Source organism: Giraffa tippelskirchi, chromosome 1, assembly GCF_054371585.1.
Source record: "Giraffa tippelskirchi isolate mGirTip1 chromosome 1, T2T-mGirTip1v1.2.pri, whole genome shotgun sequence".
NCBI classification, from domain to species: Eukaryota; Metazoa; Chordata; class Mammalia; order Artiodactyla; family Giraffidae; genus Giraffa; species Giraffa tippelskirchi.
In genome coordinates this window covers 93,202,482-93,230,341 of record NC_137275.1, presented here as the reverse complement: position 1 = coordinate 93,230,341, position 27,860 = coordinate 93,202,482, and the positions used below count along the sequence as shown (strand labels likewise).

General features: G+C 36.3%; 1 protein-coding gene across 3 annotated transcripts in view; it reads left to right on the top strand.

Moving 5' to 3' along the window:
• The window catches only part of COL25A1 (collagen type XXV alpha 1 chain), a 499,505-nt gene that overhangs the window by 455,187 nt on the left and 16,458 nt on the right, over positions 1-27,860 (top strand). Inside the window, exons 23-31 of one of the 3 annotated variants that reach the window (XM_081556908.1) lie at positions 5,713-5,757; positions 9,805-9,849; positions 11,981-12,061; positions 12,912-12,974; positions 13,620-13,670; positions 16,082-16,108; positions 20,552-20,632; positions 23,281-23,316; positions 25,443-25,496. In XM_081556908.1, coding sequence (XP_081413034.1) covers positions 5,713-5,757; positions 9,805-9,849; positions 11,981-12,061; positions 12,912-12,974; positions 13,620-13,670; positions 16,082-16,108; positions 20,552-20,632; positions 23,281-23,316; positions 25,443-25,496 — 483 coding nt within the window. Of the gene's footprint in view, positions 1-5,065; positions 5,090-5,712; positions 5,758-9,804; positions 9,850-11,980; positions 12,062-12,911; positions 12,975-13,619; positions 13,671-16,081; positions 16,109-20,551; positions 20,633-23,280; positions 23,317-25,442; positions 25,497-27,860 lie in introns of all 3 variants that reach the window. The other 2 variants (XM_081556987.1, XM_081556824.1) reach the window with 2 other exon arrangements.

Sequence of the window (27,860 nt, the reverse complement as noted above, 5' to 3'; positions counted from 1 at the left end):
GTTGCAACTGTCATTTTTAACTAGTAAAACATTTATTACATAGTTTTTACAGAATCTATCTTCAGCTTAACCTATTTTTCATTCTTTTTCTTCTTCTGGTAAAGCACAAAGAAAAGCATGCTTACTGCTTGGAGAAACTTCCCTTGGGCAGTGTGTTTAGTCGACAGCTTGCATGAGTGTTCCTCAGCACAAGTGAATTAGACTCAAGCAGTAGATTCTGGGCTCCTGTCAAGTTCTAGAACCTGCTTTCTAAATTGCCCCCTGTTCCCCAGAAGTTGCTATCTGCATGTGTAAAGAAAGAAAAGAATAGGAAGTTTCGGTTACCTACTATGTTGTCAGAGTTCTTACTTATAAAATGTAGGGACACATTTTCAACTTTCTGAACAATATTGTTAATTTCCCTTGAACTGCTTCCAGTGGCACCATGATTCTTTTAACTACCTTTAAGAGGTATCCATTCTCTTATCTTCCAAGACATGCTCCAATATTTTTGGCCATGGCCATTTTATGGAAAAATTGTGAAAGAGTTTTAAAGCCTTTACATGAACAGAGCTTGGCATGAAGCAAACTACCCTTAGTCGAAAACTAAAATCTGCTTTGATTTCCCCTCTGTTATTAACTAGTTGTGTCCCTTTGGGGAAATCACAAAATGTCTATATTTCATTGATCTGATCTGTAAAATGAGAATGTTTCTAAATGGATCTTTTCTAAGAGCCATAAAATCTAGTATTATGCTTAGTTTTTTTTTTTCCTTAGGAGCTGAATATTCTTTGTTGATGTGCCTGAATACACTGTACTTTGAAAAAAAAAATCTAACACCTACATCTTGATATGAAAGAAGAGATGTGCACTCACTTTCTTTTTTCACCTTGAGTTCTATATGACTGTAAACCAGTTGGTATCCATCACAACCAACTAGTTCATGTTTATATCTCAATCTTCATTCAGTCAATTCAGTCTCTTAGTCGTGTCCAACTCTTTGCGACCCCATGGACTGCAGCACACCAGGCTTTCCTGTCCATCACCAGCTCCTGGAGCTTTCTCAAACTCATGGCCGTCGAGTCGGTGATGCCATCCAACCCTCTCATCCTCTGTCTCCCCATTCTCCTCTTGCCTTCAATCTTTCACAGCATCAGGGTCTTTTCCAATGAGTCAGATCTTCACATCAGGTGGCCAAAGTACTGGAGCTTCAGCTTCGGCATCAATCCTTCCAATGAATATGCAGGACTGATTTCCTTTAGTTTTGACTGGTTGGATCTCCTTGCAGTCCAAGGGACTCTCAAGAGCCTTCCCCAACACCACAATTCAAAAGCATCAATCCTTCAGCACTCAGCCTTCCTTATGGTCCAACTTTCTCATCCATACATAACTACTGGAAAAACCATAGCTTTGACTATATGGACCTTTGTTGGCAAAGTAATATCTCTGCTTTTTAATTTGCTATCTAGGTTGGTCTTAACCTTAGGATTTATTATTCTTAGAGAATTGTTTAGGCAACTAAGCATTGTGCTTGAAAATAGCTTATCATTATTTTTTCACTTCAAAACTATTTCTTTGTTTTCCCAATATAGTACTCTAGCAGATTGAGTACTTAATAAATAAACTAAGTAGCCATTAGATTGAAAGGAAGTAATAGACACTTGTTTTTCTAGTTCTCTAACCAGTGATGGATAGTCACAGTTTTGCAAATTCTATGTCACTATTGCCTCCTCTAAAAAAAGGCCTGCAAAAAAAAAAAAAACTAGAGTAATTAGATAAATAAGAGCATACTATAGTTATAAAGTATCACCCTAGAAATATAAAATTTTACTGTTGCCTCTACTGAAAATTGTTACAGGCATACCTCCTTTTATTGTGCTTCACTTTATTGCAATTGGAAGATACAGCAATTTTTTTTTTTACAAATTGAAAGTTTATGGCAACCCTGTGCCAAGCAAGTCTATTGGCTCCATTTTTCCCACAGCATTTACTCACTACATGTTTTTCTGCCACATTTTGGTAATTCTCACAATATTGCAAATTTGTTTATTTTGATTATATTTGTTATGGTGATCTGTGATTTTTTTTTCCTGGCCTCGCCACGTGGCTTGCAGGATCTTAGTTCCCTGACCAAGGATCAAACCCCAGCCCACCGTACCACCAGGGAATTCCTTGTGATCAGTGATCTTTGATGTTACGGTTGCAAAAAGATAACGACTCTGAAAGTTCAGATGATACTTAGCATTTTTTAGTGCTAAAATATTTTTATTGAAGTATAGTTAATGTCCAATATTACATAAGTTACAGGTGAGCAATATACTGATTTGTCATTTTTAAAGGTTGTAGTTATAAAATATTGGCTGTTGTACAATATATCCTTGAGCTATAAAGTATTTTTCAGTTAGGGTATGTACATTGTTCTTTAGACATAATGCTATTGCACACTTAATGGAACACATTACAGTTTAAACATAACTTTTACTTACACTGGAAAATCAAAAATTTGTATGACATGCTTTATTGCAATATTCACTTTATTTCAGTGGTCTGAAACCCTAACCCGCCCTATCTCCAAGGTATGCCTGTATTTACATGGACATTTGTCATAAGTCATTTATTTTTTTTAAGGTGATTATGTTTCCACAATTAGCAGCAAAACCTTTTCATTTAAAAGCTCTTAAAAGCTCTAACTCAAGCTTTTAAAATTTCTCAACACCATATAAACTAAACCTGTTCTCTAGGGTAAATCAGAGGTGATTTTAAGCTTGCTTCATTATAAGACATGAAAGAAAATAACCTTTAATCCTAAAGAGATTCACATTAGCATCTCAGAGAATAAATCACCCGGCATCCTGCTAGACTTCAACCAATTTACAGCTTTTCTATCTCATGCCTTCCGTTTCACATCGCAGCTCAGTAGAGAATGACATGGCTTTCTCCATCACTACCCAAAATTCTGGTTTTCAAATCATTACTGAAGTTCAGCAGAGAACCCTGCTGAGTTTATGTCGTGTTAACTTAGAGGAACCACATACAAGAAATCCAAAGTGAGCCAACATATTTGCAAAGTCCCTGAGTGTCTACACACTGGTTCTTCAGGATGGCAGTAAAAATTATGTTTTTGAGAAGTTAGCTTAGTTTTCTGTCATTTGTTCTTCTGTTAACTGGGTGGAAACTACCCTGTATAATTTTTTGGTCTCACAAATATAGTTATTTAACAAAGTCATTTAAGCTCCATCTGTTCAATAGTTCAGTTTCCAATAATAATATTCTTTCATTTATGCAATTCATTATAAAACATGTTGTTATCCTTAAATTAAGAAAAAAAAAAGACAAACTAGTTTTGCATTTAGGTGGAAAATGAAGCATGTATGGCACAGATTGGAAAACTTCTTAGAGTTCAAATTTTAAACTACTCCCCTTTCTAAGCTTTTCTGGATTTGCTTTCTAGTTTAAAAAAAAGAATTTTTAGTTGGAAGGCTATGGCAAGGAAATTACTTCTGCTCAGTAATTTTCTAATAGCCTTTTAAAAATGACTCATCTATATACAGGAGCTGAGAAGTAGCTTTCTCATAACCATAAATTCAACTCTAGCTCTAGGTGAATCCTCTAAGTATAAAATAAGTGGTATCTTATGTTACATATATATAACAGTATAAAAATCTGGACCTTGATTTATTTATAACCTTGCCCCCATTTTGTGGCCATTTTGCCTTTTACCTTAGAAGCACTGGGTTGTTTTTTCCTACCCTGTTCTCTCTGAAGCTGTAATGACTATGACTGATTTTACCATAGAATACAAACTTGAACCATCTCTACATGTGCATAAAGACATTGTTTCTAAGAAATGATGACACTGTATCACTAAAAACTCAAGTGTCTGAAGTAAGATAGATGGATAATGTTAAAATTATTTTTTACAACACGATAAAAGCAGCGCCTTGAATTAGATAATGGAATGGAGTAGTGGTTGGTGATGGACAGGGAAGCCTGGTGTGCTGCAGTCCATGGGGTCGCAGAGTCGGACACAACTGAGCGACTGAGCAACTGAACTGAACTGAACTGAACTGAACTAAACTGATGGAGCAGTGGAAGACAAAGGGATGGAGTTAAACTTATATTCACAAGTTCACATGTAATTGGACACTGTTTTTTTCTAGGACCAGAGCTCCTAATAGAAAATGTTCTCCCCTCGAAAATCCCATAAAGTGGCACAGACCTTCAGGGGGCAGCTAAGCCCGAGCACCACTAATACTGTCTGTGCTCCGCAACAAGAGAAGCCACCGCAGTGAGAAGCCCATGCACCACAACTAGCGAGTAGACCCTGGTTGCTGCAACTAGAGAGAGCCTGTGCACCGCCTTGAAGACCAAGCTCAGTCAAAAATAAATAATTTTTAAGAAAACAAGCTTTTTTAAATCACCAAAAAAGAAAAGTGGTGCAGGCCTTACAGAAGTTTTTGTATAACACTTAGACTAGAAAATCTTAATACAAAAACATTTCGTGGATTAGGGATTTGTTGTTTTAGAGATTCACACTTTGAGAGAATATATTTTGATACAGTATTCAAGCCCTTTACTTTAAGAAACAAGGTGAGTCTCATGTCAGTTCCTATCTTAGTCATGTCACAAACACACACACACACACACACTTAAGCTAATTATAATGCAACAAACAAGATACAAACTAAAAGACAAAAGCATGACTTAGACAGTTAGATATTTCATTTTCTCTAATCAAGGTACTCGAGAAATAGAGCCTTTATGAATAGCAAAGTTTCTTAGCTCACAGTTATGCTGACAAACCACAGGTGCATACTATTTTACTTCATAATTTAAATCAAGTGAATTAAAATTTTGACATTTTCTTTCTCCTTTATCCATAGGGTTTTAAATAAAATTCTAAAAATAATTTGTAAAAAGAATCTTTACAATCTATTGTATTCATTCAAAACAGGATGATATGTTCTCAGTTTCTTGTCAGTTCTTACCAAAACATAATCCAAAAGTTGATTATATTTCAGAAATGTATTACTGTACTTTGGCACACAATTAGGTAACTGTCTTTATCAATACATTTTCCCAACAGAGGATTACCACCTTAACAGTCACGGTAACTCCTATTGCATGATTTCTGTGGTTTGTGACTTTGTATTCAGTGTTGATGCATGCCGGTCATAATGGTACTAATGTAGCCATTGTTTTTATCTGATAGTTAATATATTTTCTTATGTCAATAACCTTTTACAACATTTGCCCCAGTTGAATCACTTTGTCTGCTTAGTTAAAAAAAAAAAAAATTTATTGCTATTTTTCTTAAAAGTCTTTGGCCTTATCTCAATAATACAGCTTTGTTCTTTAGTGTTTGGGAAATTAAAGCATTTGTGGTGGGTGGGAGAAGTGTTTCTAGAAACAGAGGAAATATTAAGAAGTTAATTCAGCCCTGAAAGATGAATGTGGAACAGGGCAGCAATGATTTTACATTGTCTTACAAATCAACTTGAGAGCATTATTTTAAACCAAATATGGTGGGGTTTTTTTTTTTTTTTTTTGCACATTTGTAGGTAGTTTTTATAATTCTGTAACCAGTGAAATGTTTCCTCTTTGCAAATCAATACTGTAGGATATTTGATTATGATAGAAATTAGGGAAGTGTATAGTGTGCTTATTATTTAAAGCATACATTTTAATACAGATAGTTGCTATCTTTTAAAACTTTGTCTTTTCTGGATTTAGGGTCCCCCTGGACCACCTGGACCTCAAGGACTACAAGGGCCAAAGGTTATTCTTTGTTTTATTTGTTTCCATTTACTACATATGGTGCAGAGAATCCATATTAAATATATGTGTCTTTGAAAATCAGTCTTACAAAATACTGGAGGAGCTGAGATCAGCAATATTGCTTAAGAGAGCTGAAAATAGAAACTGAGTTCTGGACTGAAGGAAGAGGAATCAGAAAAAAATACAAATTAGGGAAGAAGTGAAAGAAATAGAAATGGCATTAAATTTAGAGGGAGAACACTCAGAAAAACAGAGTATTAAACAAAGGAGAAATAAGTTTTATTACCGAAATGGTAAGTGTAGAGGAACACCTAATGTGGTATGTGGAAAAAAAGGCAAATGTTTAAATAGAGAAGGATTGAAGGAGGATTTGCTCTGACATTAAAAAAGGTCCTTATCTTCAATCCTTTTGTAATAAAAAGAACAAGAAAAGCTTCAGCTTGACGCATTCACAAATGATAATTTTAGAAACCATTTTCAGTCATGTTTATATATATTCAATTGTTCTGCCATTTAAACTTCATCTAATAAAACATACCAACTATAAACAGAAGGAACAAAATTATTTGATTATATCAAAGCTTGGTTGGTAGCATTAGCTTTTCCTCTCCAAACTAAAGCTTATTCAACCATGCTCAATCAGTTAACACATGGCCAGCAATTCTGTCTTTTCAGGACTGAACTACATATGTTGAAATATGACTTTTGTCATTGGGTTTTTTGTAGGTGATTCAAGCAGTGTCAAAATCCATCTTTTATTTATGCCTCTTAAGGCAGTTTATTTGCAAAATCTATCACACACACAAACGCACACATCAGTTTTTGTACTTGTCTCTTTCAAGATACTTAAAAAACAGAAAACTAGCACATAGAAACAATTATTTTTCTATTAGAAAAAGGAATGCGGAGTAAAATATTACTAAGATCCTTGGCTATATGAGATATATTTAGAACATACACTCTAATTTCAAACAGATTTCATGTATAACATTAATGTAAGTTTGGGGATTTTTTACTTTTTATTTCTCCACCACATTTTGGTCCCTAAGAGATATAACACACAAAAGTGCTCCAATAATATACAGCCTATATTCCTGGTAAACAAGTTGGCCTGGATCCCTATTCTTTATTTTTTTTTTTCTAGATTTGAATATTTAATATAATTCACTAAATTTACAAAAACAAAATTAAACTTTCAGGTTTAATTACATAATTTATTTAAAATATTGATAGTATAGTTCGTAATTTTTTTAATATAGATTGTTTCAGTTATTTTGGAGACAAGAAACATTTTTTAAATAAATAGAACTTAAATAGTATATGCATCTAGAGGTTCCTTAAAGAGATGGTGACAATCATGACATACAGAGTGGTTTATGTCATTAAATTAAAATAGTCTATCTCTTCTTTGATAAATAAATTCATGATCCGCAATCCCATTGCGGTATTTGATATGGTATGCAAAAGTCATTGGATCTCTGTTCTTTAGTATCTTGGTGAGTTAGACTAGAAAATCTAAAAGAAAATCTACAGATTCCTTTTTTCTCTGTGTAGAGTCAACCAAGGTCTGAGTTCCTTGCTTTATCCCCTCATTTGACTAAGTCTCCTGAAGCAAAATTGTCCTCAGTGCTAAATGTGTGCCTTATTCTGTACAAGCTTCAAAAAACTTGAGACATGACTCTTCTTTATAGCTCAGAGGCCTGCAGAAGCCCAAAAGGACTTGACCCAAAAGAGGCAAGAAGGACTACCTAGCCAAGAAATCTATGTTGTTAAAACCTACATCCCCTGTGCTTTATAATTCAACTGTTATTCATGTATTAATCATATCAATCAATAATTAATTGGTGGACCTCTATTCCATGATAAGTACTAATACCTAGTAAAGATAGGAGGCTATAGTAAGGGGTTTCAACAAGGAGCTCTCAGTTCTAGGATGGAGAAAGGAAAGTAAAGGCACAGTTTTTAGTAAATAGAGTAAGTGCATTGGGTAAGAAGTATATAGGAAGCGTGCTCTCTGCCTTGGGGTCAAGAATGACTTCTAACTGAAAGTGAAAGGCAACAGAAATTGGCCAAATGAACGTCTAGACAAGTAGGGTGGGGACGGAGTTAGTCATCCTCCTTTACCTCTTACCTGCTACCCTTCCCACCTTGCTGACACTCTGGCCAACCTCATACACCTGACAAGATCTTGTAATTGGGATCCTGGGTTAGCTGATACAGTCTTTGATGCTTTCCATGAGCTCCCCTTGAGAAAGTTGGAATAATTGGAGTGAGATGTGCCTATGACCTAGAGTCAGCAAATGCAGTGTGAGTCAAATATAAAACTCATTCCGGCTCAGGACACAGAGCCTCAGACTGAATGTGAACCAAGTCAATTAGTATTTCTCCTTTCTTTATCAAACAAGGACTGTTTGACTTCTTATATATCAAATGTGCAAGCTAAGTTGCTTCAGTAGAGTCTGACTCTTTGCGACCCTGTGGACTGTGGCCCGCCAGGTTCCTCTGTTTATGGGATTCTCCAGGCAAGAATATTGGAGTGGGTTGCCACACTCTCCTCCAGGGAATCTTCCCAACCCAGGGATCGAACCCCCATCTCTTATGTCTCCTGCATTGGCAGGTGGATTCTTTACCACTAGCACCACTTGGGAAGCCCTATACATCAAATAACTCTTTACAAACTACATTTGGTGGGTGAAGGATAAATAATTCATGAATTGTATTTTTCTTTTAAACATTTGTGAGTCACATTTTGAAAGGAAAAGTGTAGCAACCATTATCCAACCCAGAGTGCTGACAGATATTCAGATTGCATGAAACTAGGGCTTAACCAGTTGCATCCAACCTCAGCAGACTTGTTTTGTGGCAAAATAAACTTTGCCACTACCACAAAGAGCAGGAAATCTAGAATTTAAAGGAAAAAAAAGTTTTTTTCTTTTTTTCATTTGTTTGTCATGCCTTCCTTTAACATTTGGAAGGATCAAATTTCACACTATGACCGAACAGCTCTTAAAGTTTTTACCAGGGAAAGAAGCTCCAACCATTTCAATATTGTGGTTTATAACATCAACAAACAAGTCTTTCTAGAAAAACAGCCTCAAGTCAGCTCCTTTGGAAATCTGTCTGTGAGGCAAGCCATTCACTGACTCCAAAGAACTGGTTTTACAAAGTTTCCATGGTGTGGAAATCAGAGATATTTATAATGGGATCTGCTTAAATGACCCATTGATATAATATCTTGTCTTTCAAAGAATTTGCTTGTTCAGTATGTTTCTGATTGAAAGTTGACTGGACATTTGTTGTCTGAATAAATCTCTAGCACATTTTTTAAATTTGTTTTTAATGGAACATCTTCAGTTAAGAAAAATAAACCCATACATTTGAGGTTTGTCAAGGGTTCTAATAAATCATAATATGAATAGTAACTGTAGTTCATTCCTAGCATAGTATAGGAAATTGAATTGATCCCAAAGTAATTTTCTGTGGATTAAGATATTATCTGATTTATTATATCCTTCAGTGAGGCTTATCTGGAAATAGCACATTCACAATCATTATGAATTTGTATTTACTGTTCAAACAATGCCAGGTAAAATATTACAAATGTATGTGGCCTTGCATTTTTTTCTTAAGTTAACTGCTATGTTTTTGCTCTTTTCTCAAATTTTAAAATAAGAGACATCATACAGATTTTTTAAGGAGAAAAAAATTAACTAATTGAGGCATATAGGTTGTCACTATAGGATAAGCTCTGCCATCAAATGATAGCAATTTTTTTAGCCTGAATCTCACATGATGGGGTAAAATTAAAAAAAAAAAATGCTGGATCTTAGTTAGCTATGGATAAATATTATTATACATAATATTCAAAAAATGTTATTTCACTTTGTGTAATGATGTGGTATGATGTAACAACATATTCAAGTTTGGATGCATTTGCTGAAAGTTAAATTGTACTGTTACCAGCTAGCATCATTTTTTGCATCATTTTTAGTGTACTATGCTACCAATAATAAATAAGAAGCTAGCCATTAATTTTTATCTTAACAGGGAGAGCCAGGATCTCCGGGAGTCCCAGGAGTTGATGGAGAGCAGGTAATTTTCAAAGTTATATACTGTCATTTAAAGCATCATTATTAATCGCCTTTTATTATAGGTTTGAAGACATTGTTGATATATAATATTCTCTTTTTTTTACCTTATGTTCTAGAGACTACATTAACTTTAAAAAGCAATTGGTTTTAAATTAGACATTGCTTTTCTTTGTAGAAACATACAAGCTATATGATACCTTAGATTTGTCTTAATAACTCTGATCAATCTACCAATGACATATCCATGAATTTTTATTAGACTTGTAAGATCATTACCAATTTAGTAAGAATTATCTAATTCTTATCAGTGAATACAAATTAATTTAAGATTTAAATCTGTGACCATAGTTTCTACAAAATTAGATATTGCTTACACATGTTATTTTGATATTATATTTTTTCCCAAATAAATATTACACCTAATTTTCTAGATCATTAGAAAAGACAGAAACAATATGACAGTATTTCTGAGAGTTTCCCCCTAACACAGAGATTGGCAAACATTTTCTATGAAGGGCCAGAGAGTAAATGTTTTAGGCTTTACAGACCATATACATTCTCTGTCAAATTTTTTAAATTTATTTTAAACATTCAGCCTGTACAAAAACAATTCCTGAGCTGAATTTGGCCCTATGCCATGGTTTGCTCACCCCTGAAAGAAATGAATCTGACCAGGCAAATGTGGGGAATATTCAATATTCAGAGAGTCTAATCACAAGAATTAGTTTCAAGATATCTGATGTTTCCTGGGCTTCCATAATTTACCCAAGAAATGACTAAAATCAAGAAGATCATAAGAAATCAAGGACATTATTTATACAGCTTGTGGAATAAACTCCTCAGAAGATTGTATTAGATAAGAAAATTAAGAGAAGGGTTATTTTAATATCAGAGTTGTATATTGAAATCATATAATGTCACACTAAGTTAACATGTGGTAGCTAAAAGAAGACTTTAGATGATCCGCTGTATCCATTAGAGATCACATTAGTGTTTAAAAACCCACTGGTATTTCCCTAGTTAATCATTATAAATAATTTGATGTACATTATGATATACTACATAGACATCCCTATACATACAATAGCTGAATTTTTTTCTATAGGCTTTACAAAATCTTCTATACTAGGTCCACTGGGTTGGCTATCCTGCTGCTATTACTAGATTCCTAAAACCAACCAGGATCTGATTAGCTTTAAGATCCATCTATCTATTTAGATACCCATCCATCCTCTTAATAGATGACTGAAGTAGGTGCTGTGAAATAGATGTAAGTAACAAGAAAGAACCTTCCTATCCTTATTTAGTTTTTAGTACAGAAAAGTTGAACAGGTTATTGCAACTAGGAAGCCCTATAATCATAACTAAAATAGCTATGATCATCCATCTGGTCATAGTGCAATAAGCCTCCTTGGATGAAAATGGTTATTGATGTACATTAATTTCAGTATTAGTATTGCAAAATTCCTATGTTTGCCTTCAGAATCCACATATATCTATTTCCTCACTGTAAAACAAGAATAAAAATCACATCCTGGATCACCTCATAGAGGTGTCATGAGAACAAAAAAAAATACAAAGTGGAAGTATTTCTAAGCATTAATTGAACATGAGTGTGTAATGAGTGATCTCCCAGTCTGTAGATTGAACCATTGAAAACTGTTGGTGACTGGAACTTCTGCCTGCAATTAAGGAAGGATAGCAGATATATAATGCATGGAGATGGGAGAAACTTATTTGTACCTTTGTTACTGTAACACTAGGTCCTGGTTCAAAATGTGTATTGTTCTGTTATGCATTAAATCCATTAAGTTGTTTTCAGGACTGATGATGTAGAATTAGCTACCAGGTAAAAACATGGAATCAGAAGAAATGATGTCAACACTTATGCTTATGCTTTTCATACTTAAATGGCCTAAGTAATTGAATTTAATCTCTTCCATTACAAGGGGAAATTATAGTGATTAATGTAGAAGGTTGCTATAAGAGGTAACTCTACCTAAAAATGAAAATCAGAATCATCTCAGCATAGGATCCATTTATTGACAAAATTCATCTGGAATTCTATTTTCCCTACTAGGTAACCATCAATGGTCAGTATGATTCTTAAGTGCAAATCATGTCATTTTTAGGGACTCAAAGGCTCAAAGGGAGACATGGGGGACCCAGGTATGCCAGGTGAAAAAGGAGGAATTGGACTTCCTGGACTACCGGTATGTTTATACTTTTAAAGATGTGTTCATATTGAGATAAATTAAATAATCAGAAAATGTTGTATTATTAGCTACAGTCGCATCCAATGATTTATATAATGTTTTTATTTTTAAATATTTGAGGTATTTTTGGTTAATAACTACAACTAAGGCACTGGAAGAAGTTTTAAAGCATCTAAGCAAATGAATTACAAAATAAACCTTTATGTTTTCTTTAATTATTTTCACTAGAAGATAGTAAAATAAATAGAGTTGGTCATTAACATAAGGTATAACTGATCATTTTTAAATAAATCATAATTTTAAAACCAAAAAATACAGAATAATTAAAAACAAATTACAATAGAAAGTGTTCTCTTTGTGTGTGCAGTATTATGGGGTGATGTTTTTATGGTTTTCCCCATAATTTTTACTGAGAATTTGGAGAGGTAAATGTAGAAAAATATAGGAAAAATATATAGAAAACCTCACTGCCCTAGATCATTTTTTAAAACAAGGAAATGCATAAATATCAGCGAAAACTAAGACTGCTATTTAAAGTCAGCACCACCATTAAAATATAATAGTTATAATAGGACATATTTAGCAATGTATAATTTAACCCATCAAGCATAACTTAATTTTTATTTACCTTATAGTTTATTTCACAAATCATCCACAATCCTAGGGATTTGAGGAAGCTTGCTGTTTAGCTTGAAGCTAAAATGCAAGAAGATAAATCCTTGTCTTATGTATCATGTGCATGATATTATAAAAATTTCAAGAGGACGATGGATTTGGGGAGAAAATTCAGCTGTTCCTTATACTTTGCAAGTAACTTGACTGGCTCACTCTTAATGGTTGTTTGTAGGGTGCCAATGGAATGAAAGGAGAAAAAGGAGACTCGGGATTGCCAGGTCCACAGGGCCCTTCCGTAAGTCCATGGTGGCTCAATGTTCATGGTTCCCGAAAAACCCTGAAATGGGCCAATTATTCACCAGCTTCAACCCATGCCAGATGGCTTATCAACAGTAGAAAGACCATGATCCTCTTGGTCTGTCAAACTATAGAAGAAATATCTGTCAGCCTTGTACAGGGGGAGACAAAAGTGTCTCAGAGGTCTGAGTTAGAAGCAGTTTTTCAGAGGACTGTCTAATCCTGAGGAGAAAATCAATGGTTTTCCCATGATGCTTGTGGGTCGAGCTCTGTGAATATAGAACCTACGTTTTTTCTTGTTTTTTTCTCCAGAGCCCCTGTTGTTGCTTAGTGAAATATTTGAGAGTTTGATCATGGTTGTAGCATTATAGCATTTCTTGGTAATCAGTTGCTTCCTTTTCTTTTAATGTGCTTTTGATTTATTCTGGCTTTTGTAGAACAACTGTATTTTTTTTTAAGTTTGTTGGTTTTTTTTTTTCTCACAAAGGAATTTCCAAATGTAGAGAATCAAGCACATTACTTCTTCCAGGATCCTTCCTCTGCAACCATTAATGGCCTTAGCAGAACCCTAGCTTGAGATTGAAGCCTAACTGCCTTATCTAAATGAAGTAACCAAATCCGTGTTTATTTTCCCCACATGCAGGTCATAGGCCCACCAGGCCCACCAGGTCCCCACGGCCCACCAGGCCCCATGGTAAGTTTCCCTTCTCTCCAAAATGTAATCATTTTTTTAAGAGCATACCTTTGGAAAAAAACATGAACTCATCCCTCAAAACAGCCAGCTTGTATCTGGTACTTCCCAGGCAGAAAACAGGAGGTGCTTTTCTAATTTTACAGTGTTGTCTTTCACTCTCCCAAACATATCTGTTGGAAAGCAATAGGGTAGTTTTATGATAGGAAATTTGAAGAAACAAGTTCGGCAAGTTTTACTGTACCTCTCCAGTGACTAACACCATAAAGAATCTGCAATGTAGGAGACCCCTGTTCGATCCCTGGATCTGGAAGATCCCCTGGTGAAGGGAATGGCAACCCACTCCAGTATTCTTGCCTAGAGAATTACATGGACAGAGGATCCTGGCAGCTATAGTCTATAGGGTCGCAAAGAATTGGACACGACAGACCAACTAACACTTCACTTTCACATAGTATGAACATTGAAAAATCATTTTAACCAACCACTGTTCTAGGCCACCAATACCATAACAAGATTAATAATTGTAGCTATTAATGAATGTTTTTAACAAACTTTGGTGGGAGAGAGGGGTCTGAGCCCTGTGTGACTTTTGAGATTTTAGTTCCCTGACCAAGAACTGAACCTGGGTCCTCGGTAGTGAGAGCTCAGCGCCCTGACCACTGGACCACCAGGGAATTCCATGTTTCTAACCAACTTTGAGGGCTGTGACCCTTTAATGAAACATTCAATAAAAACATTTATAAAACAATATGATAACAGAAGCTCACTTCTACACGATATGTTAATATATTGTTGGATCTTTTTCTTTTCCCCTTTGACGTACTTTGGCAAATACAGTGTTCACTGCAGATATCTTTCAGTGGCCAGTGGAGAAATGACTATAGAATTCATGTTTGGTGAAGAAGGTAGCCATTAAACCAGCATAATTCTCCAACTGTCTACATAATGACCGTTGTGTTAAGGCTGGAACTAGAAGGCAGAATGCTTCAAATGCTTTTGACTGGGACAGGTTGGGCACAAGTCAGGCAACCTCTTAGGTCACATTCATCTCAAAGGTGTCTTGATAAACTACATGTCTTCAATCCCAGAGATTAAACAATGTGTCAGTCACTCTTTCCTCCAGTTGTGCTCCAAGAAAGAGCATCATTGGAACGGTTTAAACCACAGAGCATAGCACCAGATCCCAATCATCTATTAGGTTTCTATTTCATACCACAAAACAATTATAATTAACCATATTTTTGTAAAACTAAACAGTTCCTTAAGAATCAAGAAAATGGCATACTTTTGGCTTTTCTGTACTCCCACCACTTTTTTAGAAAATTAAATTTAAAATGCTATATCCGTTCATATTACGAAATTAATTAGTTTAAAGGAATTTAAAACCACTTCTAAAATGAAATAATACTTGATAAGATGACCACTTCCTTAAAATGTTTATCCACAACTTATTCAAAGGGAAAATATTATTCCAAAGTAGACATGTGTAACAAATCTATGTATTGCTTGATTAAAAAAAACAAAAACTTTTTCCTCTTGTACGATTTTGCTGACAAGTATTTAAATACTCCTGTCTCCAAATAGTTTATTTAAATGACTTAAAATTTAAAGCAATCCACAGTAACCTTTATTTAGTTAATTTAGCTTAGCTAATTAGTCTCTATATTTAGATTTTCCACAAAATACATGGGAAAAGCCCTGACTCATGGATGTGTTATGACTTCCTTCCATTGGTAAACAGTTATTACATTTGAGCCTTGAATAATTCATATTTGTAAAAATAAATGCATTCTAAATAATAATGTTTAGCACTCCTCTCCTAGAATCCTTTTCTTAGCCTTAAATTAAAGAAATGATCCAACAGGGTTCCAAACTTGACTGTCAATCTCCTCACTTTCTTCCTCCTCTAGATTTTTTGAAACCTTGGGGTTAGAAGAGTTAATAATTGTAAAGATCTCCTCTCTACGGGTACTCAGAGTTCCAAACGTATTTTTAGCAAATTTCTCTTTTAAGGCTGACCTCTATTTCATATAAATTCATAATGTATCTCACATAGTCCACCTAGATTTTTTTTTTTAATAGGAATTTGAGAAATAGAAGTAGTATGGGTTCACAAACACTTTTTTCTGTTTTTTTTTTTTTTTTTTCCCTCCCTTGTAACCCTGGAAGATTCCCCTCTCCCTGTCAGAGATACTCAGCAGAAAGAATTGCTATTAATGAATTTCCTATTACAGAGCCATCCAAGAGCTAGAAGGAACTTTCACTGAGTGTTAATACCCACTGGCCTGCCTCTAGCTGTAGATCAAACAAGATTCTTGTTTTACATCTCTTTTGTTACTTCATATAATAGTCACTTCTGCTGAGAAACAGTGATTCAGTTCTTAATTAAAAGCTGTGTTTTCTGTTTTCAGGGACCCCATGGACTTCCTGGACCAAAGGTAATCCAACAAATCCCTTGTTTGTTTGATTTCTATTTCATTGGTAATCATGGAGAAGCATGACGGACGCATGCCTGTCCTGTCTTATTTATTTGTCAAGTAATGTTGATAATCTTTAAGCCTTTAAGTATCCAGATGTTTAAATTTCACAAGGAATGACTTACCACAAATTTAAGTGTTATCACCTGGAGATTAATTAGTCCTCATTTTGCCTTTTTCCTTGTCACTATGTCAGTTTCTTAAGTTACTAATCACAATATACTCAAAATCAACATTCCAAAAAAAAAAAAAAAGTGAATCTGATGAGGTTCGGAAACTAGTCCAGATGCTCTTTCTTAGTATGGTGTCTCTAGTTATATATTCAGATGTTATTGGTTGATACTTCTTATTTGTCATATAGCAGTACTGCATCTAAATGCTTTGATTGTCCAGCATCTTAATTTTGTATTTCCCTGTAGGTCACTAGTGTAGAATGAGGTAGGGCATATCAAGTGTGCTATACTGAGAAGAAGATTACATCACATACACATATTCTATATTTGGAACTAACAAGAGGACAATGGAGAATAGCCCTTCCTTGTCAGAATTAGTGCAGTTCATATTGTGAAGATGGATGAAGATGTGTTCTTTCGTGTAAACCAAGAAGACATCTTGGAGGATTAATGAGACAAACTTCTTCCAGCATCTGTGATAAGGACCCATGTTCTAATCTCAGCTTTGTCACTGGCAGCCATGTGTCACCTTGGGCAGATTATTTCCCCTCTCTAATCCTTCCTTTACTCAAGGAGTTAACTTGCCTCAGAGTGTTGTGATGATTGGATGAGGTACGGTTATAGAACACTTAACAAAAGATCTGGTGCAGCTGTTAATAAACACCCACTAAATGTCAGCTGCTATAGCAATCTTCTGTTTTGATGCTTTGTTCTGAACAGAAAATTTTAGCTAGTCCTCAAGGCTGCCTTGGGGCTTCGCTGGTGGCTCCAACAGTAAAGAATCTGCTTGCAATGCAGGAGACCTGGGTTCAATCCCTGGGTCAGGAAGATCCCCTGGAGAAGAGAATGGCAACCCACTCCAGTATTCTTGCCTGGAGAATCCTATGGACAGAGGAGCCTGGCAGGCTATAGTCCATAGGGCCACAAAGAGCTGGACATGACTGAAGGGCTTTAGCATGCGTGCAGGCATGCGAGGCTGCTTGAGAAAAGATTCACGACTCCTGACAGCTCTTCGGTAGTGAGTTGATGCATCTAGTGGAGATGGGTTGGAGGAACACATAAACGCAACATTGGCACTAAGAGTCGAAAAGCCCATAGGCAGCCCACTCTCTCTTTTGAGGACTCCCCCTGGCCCACCAGCTTTAGGAGTGGTACAGGGATTGGTCTGACTCCAGAAACCTGAGTTTCCTTTTTGAGGTAAAGCAGATGACTCAGCCAAGAAAGGGAAAAGTTCATGCCTCTTTATTCTTCTTAGAATACTTTACCTTCTGGTAAGGCCAATGAGTTACAGTGTCTCAGTGGCATGAATTATAGTTTAAGATAAGGGCACTGTTGTAAGGGTCAAAAGAGAGAGCTTATCTATCAGCTCTGTGGTCTTAGTATTTATCTAACCTCGTTGGACCTCTCTTCTCACTCTGGACTAAATACTATTTCCTTCTCTTGGCTTCTCTTTGGATTTTAAGGTACTGCTAAGGACCAGATTAACTGTAATGACTCAGGCCAAAGCCACCAAGATCATTTTTAATTCTATGAGTGATTCAGTTACCCCATCACCATTAAATTAATAGATACCCAAGATCCTTTTGATATCTACAATGCAGTGATTTACTTTGCTTACACTTAACTTCAGTTGTTACTTAAATCATAGATTTCAGAGAATTAAAAAGTTGAAAGCCCCACATAGATTACTTGTGCTAGCCCCTTGATTTTATAAATATTAAGCTATAGGCTCAGGAGTTTTAGGTTATTTTCCCTAAACTACACTGCTAAGTAAATGAAAGATCTAGGACTAGAATTTAGGTTCAGAGTTGAAATTTGAAATTTTTGCCCCAAAATTGGGAAAAGAGTATGACAAAGCTGTATATTACTTAACTTATTTGCAGAGTATATTATGCAAAATGCCAGGCTAGATGAATCACAAGCTAGAATCAAGATTGCCAGGGGAAATATCAAGAACCTCAGGTATGCAGATGATACAATTCTAATGGCAGAAAGTGAAGAGGAACTAAAGAGCCTCTTGATGAAGGTGAAAGAGGAAGTGAAAAAGCTGACTTGAAACTCAACATTCAGAAAACTAAAATCATGGCATCCAGGCTCATCACTTCATGGAAAACAGAAGTGGAAAAAGTGGAAGCAGTGACAGATTTTATTTTCTTGGGCTCCAAAATCACTGCAGACTACAGCCATGACATTCAAAGACTTTTGCTCTTTGGAAGGAAAGCTATGACAAACCTAGACAGTGTATTTAAAAGGAGAGACATCACTTTGCTGACAAAGGTCCAAATATTCAAAGCTATGGTTTTTCCAGTAGTCATGTACGGACGTAAGGGTTGGACCATAAAGAAGGCTGAACACCAAAGAATCGATGCTTTCTAATTGTGGTGCTGGAGAAGACTCTTGAGAGTTCCTTGGACAGCAAAGAGATCAAACCAGTCAATTCAAAAGGAAATCAGCCCTGAATATTCATTGGAAGGACTGATGCTGAAGCTGAAGCTCCAATAGTTTGGCCACCTGATGCAAAGAGTTGACTCACTGGAAAAGACCCTGATGCTGGGAAAGATTGAGGGCAAGAGGAGAAGGGGTTGACAGAGGATGAGATGGTTCGATGGCATCACCAACTCAACAGACATGAATCTGAGCAAACTCCAGGGGATAGTGAAGAACAGGGAAGCCTGGCATGCTGCAGTCCATGGGGTCACGTAGAATCAAACATGACTGAGTGACTGAACAATAAGCTGCCTTCTCAATTAATGCTCACTGCTATCAATGCGTGATTCCTCACCAAAGAAATTCATAGCTTACCAAGGCTGCCCTGTCTATTCATCATCTCAAGATCACTTGCTTAATCAAAGTCCACACACATGCAAAGCCATGAATCTCAAGTTTAAATCAGTTAACCAAAGTTGATTGCTGAGCCTTGGCTTTAATCTCACATACTGTGGCTCTGTGACAGTCACAGGATCATATTTCACTGACCATAGCACGTTTGGATTTCCTATAGTGGCAGTATTGCAGACTTCCTATCTCAGAAATGCCTAAATCCACTAGGTCATGCCAAAGTGTATATTATTTTGTGACCCCTTTGAAAGTTCAAATATAAAGCATGGTTCCATGGATGAGTCTGGCTCACTATTCCCTAGAATTTCCTGATGAGGAGAATCACTTAGGGGACATTAACAATATCGTTCCTGTGCTGCTGTGGCCTAGGTGGGGCCCTGGACTCTTTACAAAGCACTGCACTGACTTTCATCTTCAGGCAAATAGGGGAGAAATACTGCCCAGGTTAATAATCCTTCCTGCCATGCAGGCATAATCTCTCCCCTCTCCCACCCCCACCACTCAAGATTGTATAAGGCATTTGAAAATGAAACCATCTTTCTTCCTCAAATCTTTCAAGATCTTATTGATGAAATTAGTATCTATACTTAAAAGGTGAAAAGTGGACAGGTCACAATTCTATTTCTAACATACTGCTGCTGATAGAAAATAGTGTATTGCATTTTTAGATTTTTAAAAACAGAATTGAGAATTTATCACTTTTCATGACTTTTATAATGTCACATTAAGTTAACTTCAAACCTCCTTTATTCTAACATTGGGCAGATGCATGGTTAGTAAAACCAATAAAAGTTCTGTGATCTTCACATTCTCTTCCAGGGTTGGGTATTTGTTGTCTATCCTATCGATTAATCCACATAGGGACCTGACTTGGCAATGTCCATGAATGAGGAGTCACCAAATGGCATTACTTCAAACATCGGCTGCTACATTTATCACATTCCCCTGGACAAAATGCTTAAAGGCTTAAAATATTCGTTTATAACACTGTCCTGCATATTCCAGTTTTCTATTCCAGCAGAGTGGCTCTTTCCTGCTGAACATCCTTGCACATCCTCCCCTCTGACTGTTTTGATTTGCTTGGTCAGAACAATGTAGCGTAACACCAATTTCCTTGAACTAAAACTGAAAATATTGGAGCTCAGCCATATACTATTTTGGTCATTAGGAGCACATTTTCTAAGGAGTTTTGCTTCCTAGAAAATTATTTAATTCCAGCTTGTCAATTTTTTGCATTTTTAAAATTAGTTTTGAACTGGTATAAGACAAATCTAGCCTGACTCTGCTGTTACCTAAAACTGGAATCTGCAACCATGTCAGAGACTGGCTCTCTTCTCTCGCAGTTGAAACACCCATGATAGCAACCAAAATTGGCATTTGCTTTTGCATTTAGGGTGAACCAGGGTTAAATGGTGTTAAAGGATTGAAGGGTGAACCAGGTCAAAAGGGTGACAGAGGACCCCTTGGTCTTCCAGTAAGTAAAGAAAACTTTCCATTTCAGTGCAAATCTCAGACTGTTCTTTCTACCCTAAGTAAGAACTCTGGTTTACTCGGTCACGATCATACAGTTGAGATTTCTGTAATTAGAAAACATATTGTGTTCAAGCAGAGCTCAGCCCGGTTTTATTTTCTCTGATGTCTGCTCAGGTGTCAGAGGAAGACCCCATAACAAACGACACCATAAGTGTTCGATTACATACGTGCCAGCCTTCCTCTTTTACAGCTGACAATTCTTCCCCCATCACCCTCCCCTTTAAAAAAAAATATTAAATGGATTGTTTCATAATTTCTCCCAAATGCTTTTATAGTTTAGTGTAGTGTAAGATCCTCCCTCAATTTTTATTTTTTCTTCTTCGATACTAGAAAGCACAGCCCCTTGTCGGTGGCAGGTATGCAATTGGCCATTGTGGAAGGCGTGAGTTCAGTGCTGTGGCTCCTTACCTTAATCAGTCATATCGTGGTCTAAATGTTGTGTGTTGTTTGTGTTGGAAATGCCCTCTTATGAGGTTCTTGTGGCAATTATGAATAGTATGGAAGAAGTATTTGGCAGTTATTTAGAGATTTTTATTTTTAATGGAAAGATTGCAACTTTCATGCACTTTATGCTAGTCTTCTTTCTGCAGTGACTAAAAAGATATTGTTCAATGATCATTAAATATGAGGGCTTTTTGTTTTGGGTCACACTGTGTGGCATACAGGATCTTAGTTCCCTGAAAAGGGATTGAACTGTGCCCCCTGCAGTGGACACACAGAGTCCTAATCACTGAACTGCCAGGGAATTCCTAATGTGAACTTTAGCTTCAAGTTTTTTTTTTTAGTTTCAAGCTTTTTAATATTCTTTCTATTCAGTGAATGCAGATAAAAGTCAGCAGAGAACATTATAGATTACATTATTAAAATATGACATAAAAATGGTAATAGAAAATATTTCATATACATATTTTATGCATAAAAAATTGGTGACTACTTATTTTACTTTTTCCACAGGTACTGTATTCTAAGTAGTAAAGTATTCCTCTTGATAGCCAATGGCTTACATAATTTCAGGCGTATAGTAGATGCTTAATATGCATTCATTTATTGAATGAATGATGTAAGTCTTACATTAGAATATAGGTTAAATCACACCAATTAAATCATGCCACAAGTATGAAATCCAAAACCTCTATAACGACTGAGTCAGGAATTCACATTCCAGGTAAATATTAATATATTATTTGCATAAAAATTTTTATCATCCCCTTATTTATTTTTAAATGCTATAATAGTGGTGGCTCTGAAGAAAGTATCAAAAAAGCAAAGTAAAAATTTGGATTTCTATTTTACTTAAACCCTCAATCTGATTTCTTTGAAGTTTGCCCTAATTTCAAATCTAGGATGGTCAACCATTTTTATGCAACATTTAGCCTAAAGCTCTACATCTTCTAGCACTAAACAAACAATAACACACACACTTTTTAAAACTTTAATCATTGCTAGCTAAATTAAATTTTGCAGTTATAATCTGACTCACTATAGGATTGTACAGAAGGAATTGTAAAATAAAAAACTAAAAGTACCCCTCAAATGTATGATGTAGCCTCATTGGTAGAGTTTGCAGCTGGAATAGATTTTTTTTCTTCCATTTTGTATTATTAACTACATCTGAAGCATAAAATGGGGAAATAGTTCTGCAACCTTGCCAAGAGAATTTATAGAACTAGTGCATTGTCTTTCTTAAATACTCCTTGATCAAATCAACATTTTTAAAGGACTATAAATAAACATTTGAGTTTTGAGATACAAAAGCTATTTTAAAAAAGTAATTGTGCTTATTTTTTAAACAAGCATTGAAAATGTCATCTTTTGGTCATACGTTATACATAGCCTAGAAATGAAGGAAAGAAAAGCATGCACTGCCTGAACACAGCATTAGATTTTTAAAGCATTTCCCACTCAGACTCTGATGCTTGATTATTTGTAGTGAGCTGAGGAACCATGTTTGGGGCAGTTATTTTTTGTTTGGACTCATGAAATTTTTCTGCCTTTTTCCCATTCCTAGAAGTCCCTCTAGTGGTGACTAATGTGAACACAGTAAGAACAATGCAGAAACAATTGTTTGTGTCAAATCCAGAGTCACCCTGACATGTTAAAATTCTGCATTTGTTTTTCATAAATGCCATTTTAACAAGTAAAACTAGAGCTCTTTTCTTCTCTGAAATTCTAACTTGATTATTATAATGAGCCCTTACCTAGGAGACTGGCCATTATCTTTTTTCCAGAACCTAAAGAAGTATATTGTGAATAGCACAGTCTTTAGAAAATTTAATTTCATATGGAAATTAGCAACCCGGACTGTTATTGGTAACTATTTCAAAGCCCACTTTATAAACCTCATTCACTTGATTTCCAAATAAGGATTTGCTGAATGGAAATGTCATTAGAATGCCATCATCTGTGGGGTGTTTATTGTCACGTGTTGTTTTTTTTTTTTAACTAACAATTTGTAGCAATGTGATTTTCATCTCAGAACCCTGTGACTGCGTATTATGTTGTTTGAAGTGTTACATTTGTTCATCAGTACCTCATACTAATCTCTGTTCTTGTCATTTGTGTCACACCCACCAACCCTGCTACACACAGGGAGCATCTGGCTTAGACGGAAAGCCAGGATCCCGGGTGAGTCAGCACCGCAACTTGCTCCAACATGTTTTGTGGCTATGAATTCTCTGCTTTAGGACAGACTCCCATCAAGCGATGAGGAGTTCATGGGACTGGAGCGGAAGGAGAAGGTGGACAAAGAGAGTGACAAAAAAAAGGGAGAAGCAGAGAAAGCATGGGTTGCAGGCCTGTTTGATACACAACCTAAACTCCAGAACATCTTCTGAAACCTGGGTTCAGGTCCGGATAACTTGCAACATGGGAAGAGTGATCAGTCTGATTGACTTTATTGTCTTAGAATCCCAGACAGATTTTTTCATAACCCAATGGACACATCCTGCAATTCCATGTGAGAGGCCCTCTGAAGGAATCAAAATCATGTGAAATCATTTTAACTTGCTTTCCTTTTTTATGTTCATGTCTACATTAGAAATGTAACTTCTTCCTTGGAACTGACTTTCAAATCTCTGTTCATCGAAATGATTCATCTGTCTTCTGTCATTTTGTCTCTTTTCTATGGTTCTTCAGAGCTCCCTCTCTTAAAGTTCAGCTTCAGGTCTTCAATATTTAGAAGTTTTCTGAAGATGAGCTTGGAGTATAGGCAGTAAGAAAGAGATCAAACTTGATGATAATCCAGCAACACTAGAATTAGTTTAAAACTCTGAATTATTTCATGTCACAAGGCTCTAATATTATAAACAAGAAGAATGAAAGAGAAATACGAATACTGTTTAAAAAATTCTGCTGGAATAGTTCCTATGTTTGTAAATGCCATAACAAATTCATTGCAGATCTAAGCATAGTCTTCCTGAAAATGAACAAATATATCTGAGGTCCTTGCTAGATATTTTAAAATAATTTTATTTATTTATTTTTATTTTTGGCTATGCTGGGTCTTTGCTGCTGCCCAGGCTTTCCTCTAGTTGCAGAGAGTGGGGGCTGCTCTCCAGTTGCAGAGCTCTGTCTCCTGATTGCTGCTGAGCACAGGCTCCAGGGTGCGTGAACTTCTGTAGTTGTGGCACATGGGCTCAGTAGTTATGGCTCCTGGCCTCTGGAGTGCAGGCTCAATAGTTGTGGTGCAAGGGCTTAGTTGCTCCACAGCATGTGGGATCTTCCTAACCCCGGGATTGAACCCATGTCTCCTGCATTGGCAGGTGAAATCTTTACCACTGAGCCACCAGGGAAGCCCCTTGCTACATTTTTAAGCATCAAAAGGAATTTCAAACTCCTCAATTTATTTACTTATTTTTTATTTTATTTTATATTTTTGCCACACCACACGGCTGCAGGATCATTGAGGTTTCCTGACCAGGGCTAGAACCAATGCCCCCTGCAATGGAAGAGCAAAGTCCTAACCACTGGACCACCGGGGAATTCCCAAGCTCTTCAATTCTAAAAACCTGTTTCAGGATGTTATAATTTTCACTGGACCTCAGTGTTCCTTTCTTCATTCAAATATCACCTAGTCTGCCGCAAAAATCCTAATCCTGGATCAGAAGGCCAGAGGGCAATTATGCCATTACATCACCTGGCTGCCTGGTTTGTGCCTTGCAAGCCCACAGAGCTGAGCCACTGCAGCAGAACCCATAAGAGGAATTCCTTCCTTCTAAGCCCCCTACTCCTTCCAACAGAGCTGAGGAAAGTTTGAATAGTTAAAACACTGTTCTCATTTATTTAATGTTTTTTTTCACTTGTATAACTGTTCGAGCCTCTTAAGCAGCTAAAAACAAGACTTTGGAGCATTTGTGGCCAAGAGGAGTTGGGGGTAACTGTGGGGCCAGAGAATGGATGTGAAGAAGAGGTGATGTGAGGCAAAAACAATTACATTTTTCTTCATATGGTTTTAGGGGCAAAGTGAAGATGTTCCATTTAGCCAGGGAGGAAATAGATAATTAAAGTTGATGAATAGTTTTGTGTGTGTGCCCTTCATTGAAATATGCAGTTATATAAATCATTCCTTTTGCATGAGTTTCTTGAAAACTACTGGCCTGAAAGAATCAAGAATAAAGCAGTTTGAAAGGAGATGTATTGTCTTACTTTCTAAGGCATTATTCACCCAGGAAAAGTCCAGGGCAAATTATAACTGCATTTCTTAACAACCCTTGGGATATGTCTCATATCTTCTTATTTTTATCTTTTTTTAGGGTACAGATGGCCCTATGGGACCCCATGGCCCTGCAGGTCCCAAAGGAGAAAGAGTAAGTCACTCCTGAGGTTATAGAGCTGTGGCCTAAAGAAAACACAAAGTGTGGCTTTTCCTTTTTAGCTGATCTGACATGTTCATTTCCCAGAAGAAATAAAAGACCATCTAATAGTAAACGGAAATAGATATTATCTTAAGTTCTACTCAGAGTCCTCACACAGGGAGAATGACAGAGTACTAAAATATGACTGCTTTAATTAAAAAAAAAGCAAAAACAATGCATATATTTTCATAGCAAAAATAAATAGCTCAGACCATTGCTTCTTAACCCATAAGGAAGATATTTTCATTTGGCCTTAATCCAGAAAGTTGAAGTCAATAGGGGTAAAATTTCTGGGACTATATAACCTGGTTAATAATCTTTTATATAAAGCTCCTATATTCATTCAGATTAAGTTATAACCTTTTTTTAAGGGAAATTTTTAAGGGAAAAGACCTAAGTATTCTCTGCACAGTTACACATGCTTCTTTTATTTTAAGCAAAAGAATAACCTTTCTTTAATCATACGGAAATAATTTTAGTGCTTGATAAAACAAAAACCTTTTACAACCTCTCTGTATCTTTGGGGGGGAGGGGGTGGAAAGACACTCAGAGTAGAAGATAAATATCTGACACAAAAAAGAAACGTACTAAAGCACCAGCAGCTGGTTATCTTTCTAGAACTTCTCTCCCTTTTTTTTCTGTTTTTCTCCCTCTTTTTCTTTTCCCTACCTTGGAAAACTTAGAAGGTTTTTTTGTGTCTGAGTAGAACTGTGTCCGGAGAAGGCAATGGCACCCCACTCCAGTACTCTTGCCTGGAAAATCCCATGGACGGAGGAGCCTGGTGGACTACAGTCCATGGGGTCGCTAAGAGTCGGACACAACTGAGCTACTTCACTTTCACTTTTCCCTTTCATGCACTGGAGAAGGAAATGGCAACCCACTCCAGTATTCTTGCCTGGAGAATCCCAGGGACGGGGGAGCCTGGTGGGCTGCCGTCTATGGGGTCGCATAGAGTCGGACACGACTGAAGCGACTTAGCAGCAGTAGCAACAGCAGAACTGTGCCATCAATTTCCCCACCATCCAGGATGGATGTAAAGAAAGTATCCTAATAGTGAGGTCTTCAAAATGTTGAGATGATTTACTGTGCATGTTTGTGGTCTTTTAAAACTAGATAAGAGTTTCATCAGTCTGGGATAATTTGCTTTAAAATAGAGAGCCCTATAGAGATTTCTTTGGCATACATTCCAATCCCATAATATCATGTCCTATAAAGTGAATTCACTTAGTAAATATTTATCACATTACAATATACAAAACACAGTGTACTCTAGTGTGAAATGGAAATGCTCTCCTCCCATTTATGAACTCTGTTTTGCTAATTGTTCTAGTGAATTGTATAATACCATTATAATTGATTCATGATCCTACAACCTTTTATTAATACACTGTATATATTTACTCAGTACAGTAAAGGAATCAGCCATATTCCATGATCTAAAACAGTTTATAATCTAATTGTAGAGGAAAAAAAATATCTCCAAGGAATAACTTGATAATGATGCCAAAATGAATACAAATAGTGCAGACTGTGCATTCAATGATGAGGAAGGCTGGCGTTACTCAAAAATGCTTCTAGAAAGAAGTGACTCCTAAAGGAAGAAATCATATGAACCTGATTATCACTGTCTTATTTCTAAGATCAAGCCAATGACTTATGAAGATCACATCTTAATTAAAAATATTTAAAAGCCAAGAATCTCACGCTGCTGATGCATTCAAGCATTGTATCAAAAGATCCAGCACATGGACTAAAAATGGAGCACCGAATCTCAAGTAGTCTATTGGCAGAAGGCCCTGGGACTCAAGAGGGTTTACCGTTTGGTAAATCAGCTGTTACTTCCGAGAGCTCTACAGTGTCACAAGAGTATCAGATTTCAGCGCTGGGGTGGAACGCACCAGGGGAGCGAATGAAATGACTAAGAATGTGTGCAGGCATAGTTTAAGTCAAATGGTGTGCGGGGTAAAGTGTTATGCTTATATTTACTCTGCGTGTTAACTATCATAACTGGATCAGATAGCAGTACTCTCCAAGTGTCCCTCACCCTAAGTGCTAAACTGGAGTGTGATTCTCAAAGTTAATTGGTTGAGGTGCCATCTGGACTCTCTTGAAAAAGTGTCAAATTTTAAAGAGGCAGGAATCAAGAAAGGGGGCCATTCTGGATTTATCCCTCAGTGTAGACAGGCAAATTAAAAATCCTGAATGAAACAAGACCAGCCTAAAAGAAACTAGGCATTTGATGGACAGTATTGTTTGAGAATTGTCAAATACATGACTAGCAGTGTTAGTATGCGTGACTAGCAGTGTTAGTATGCG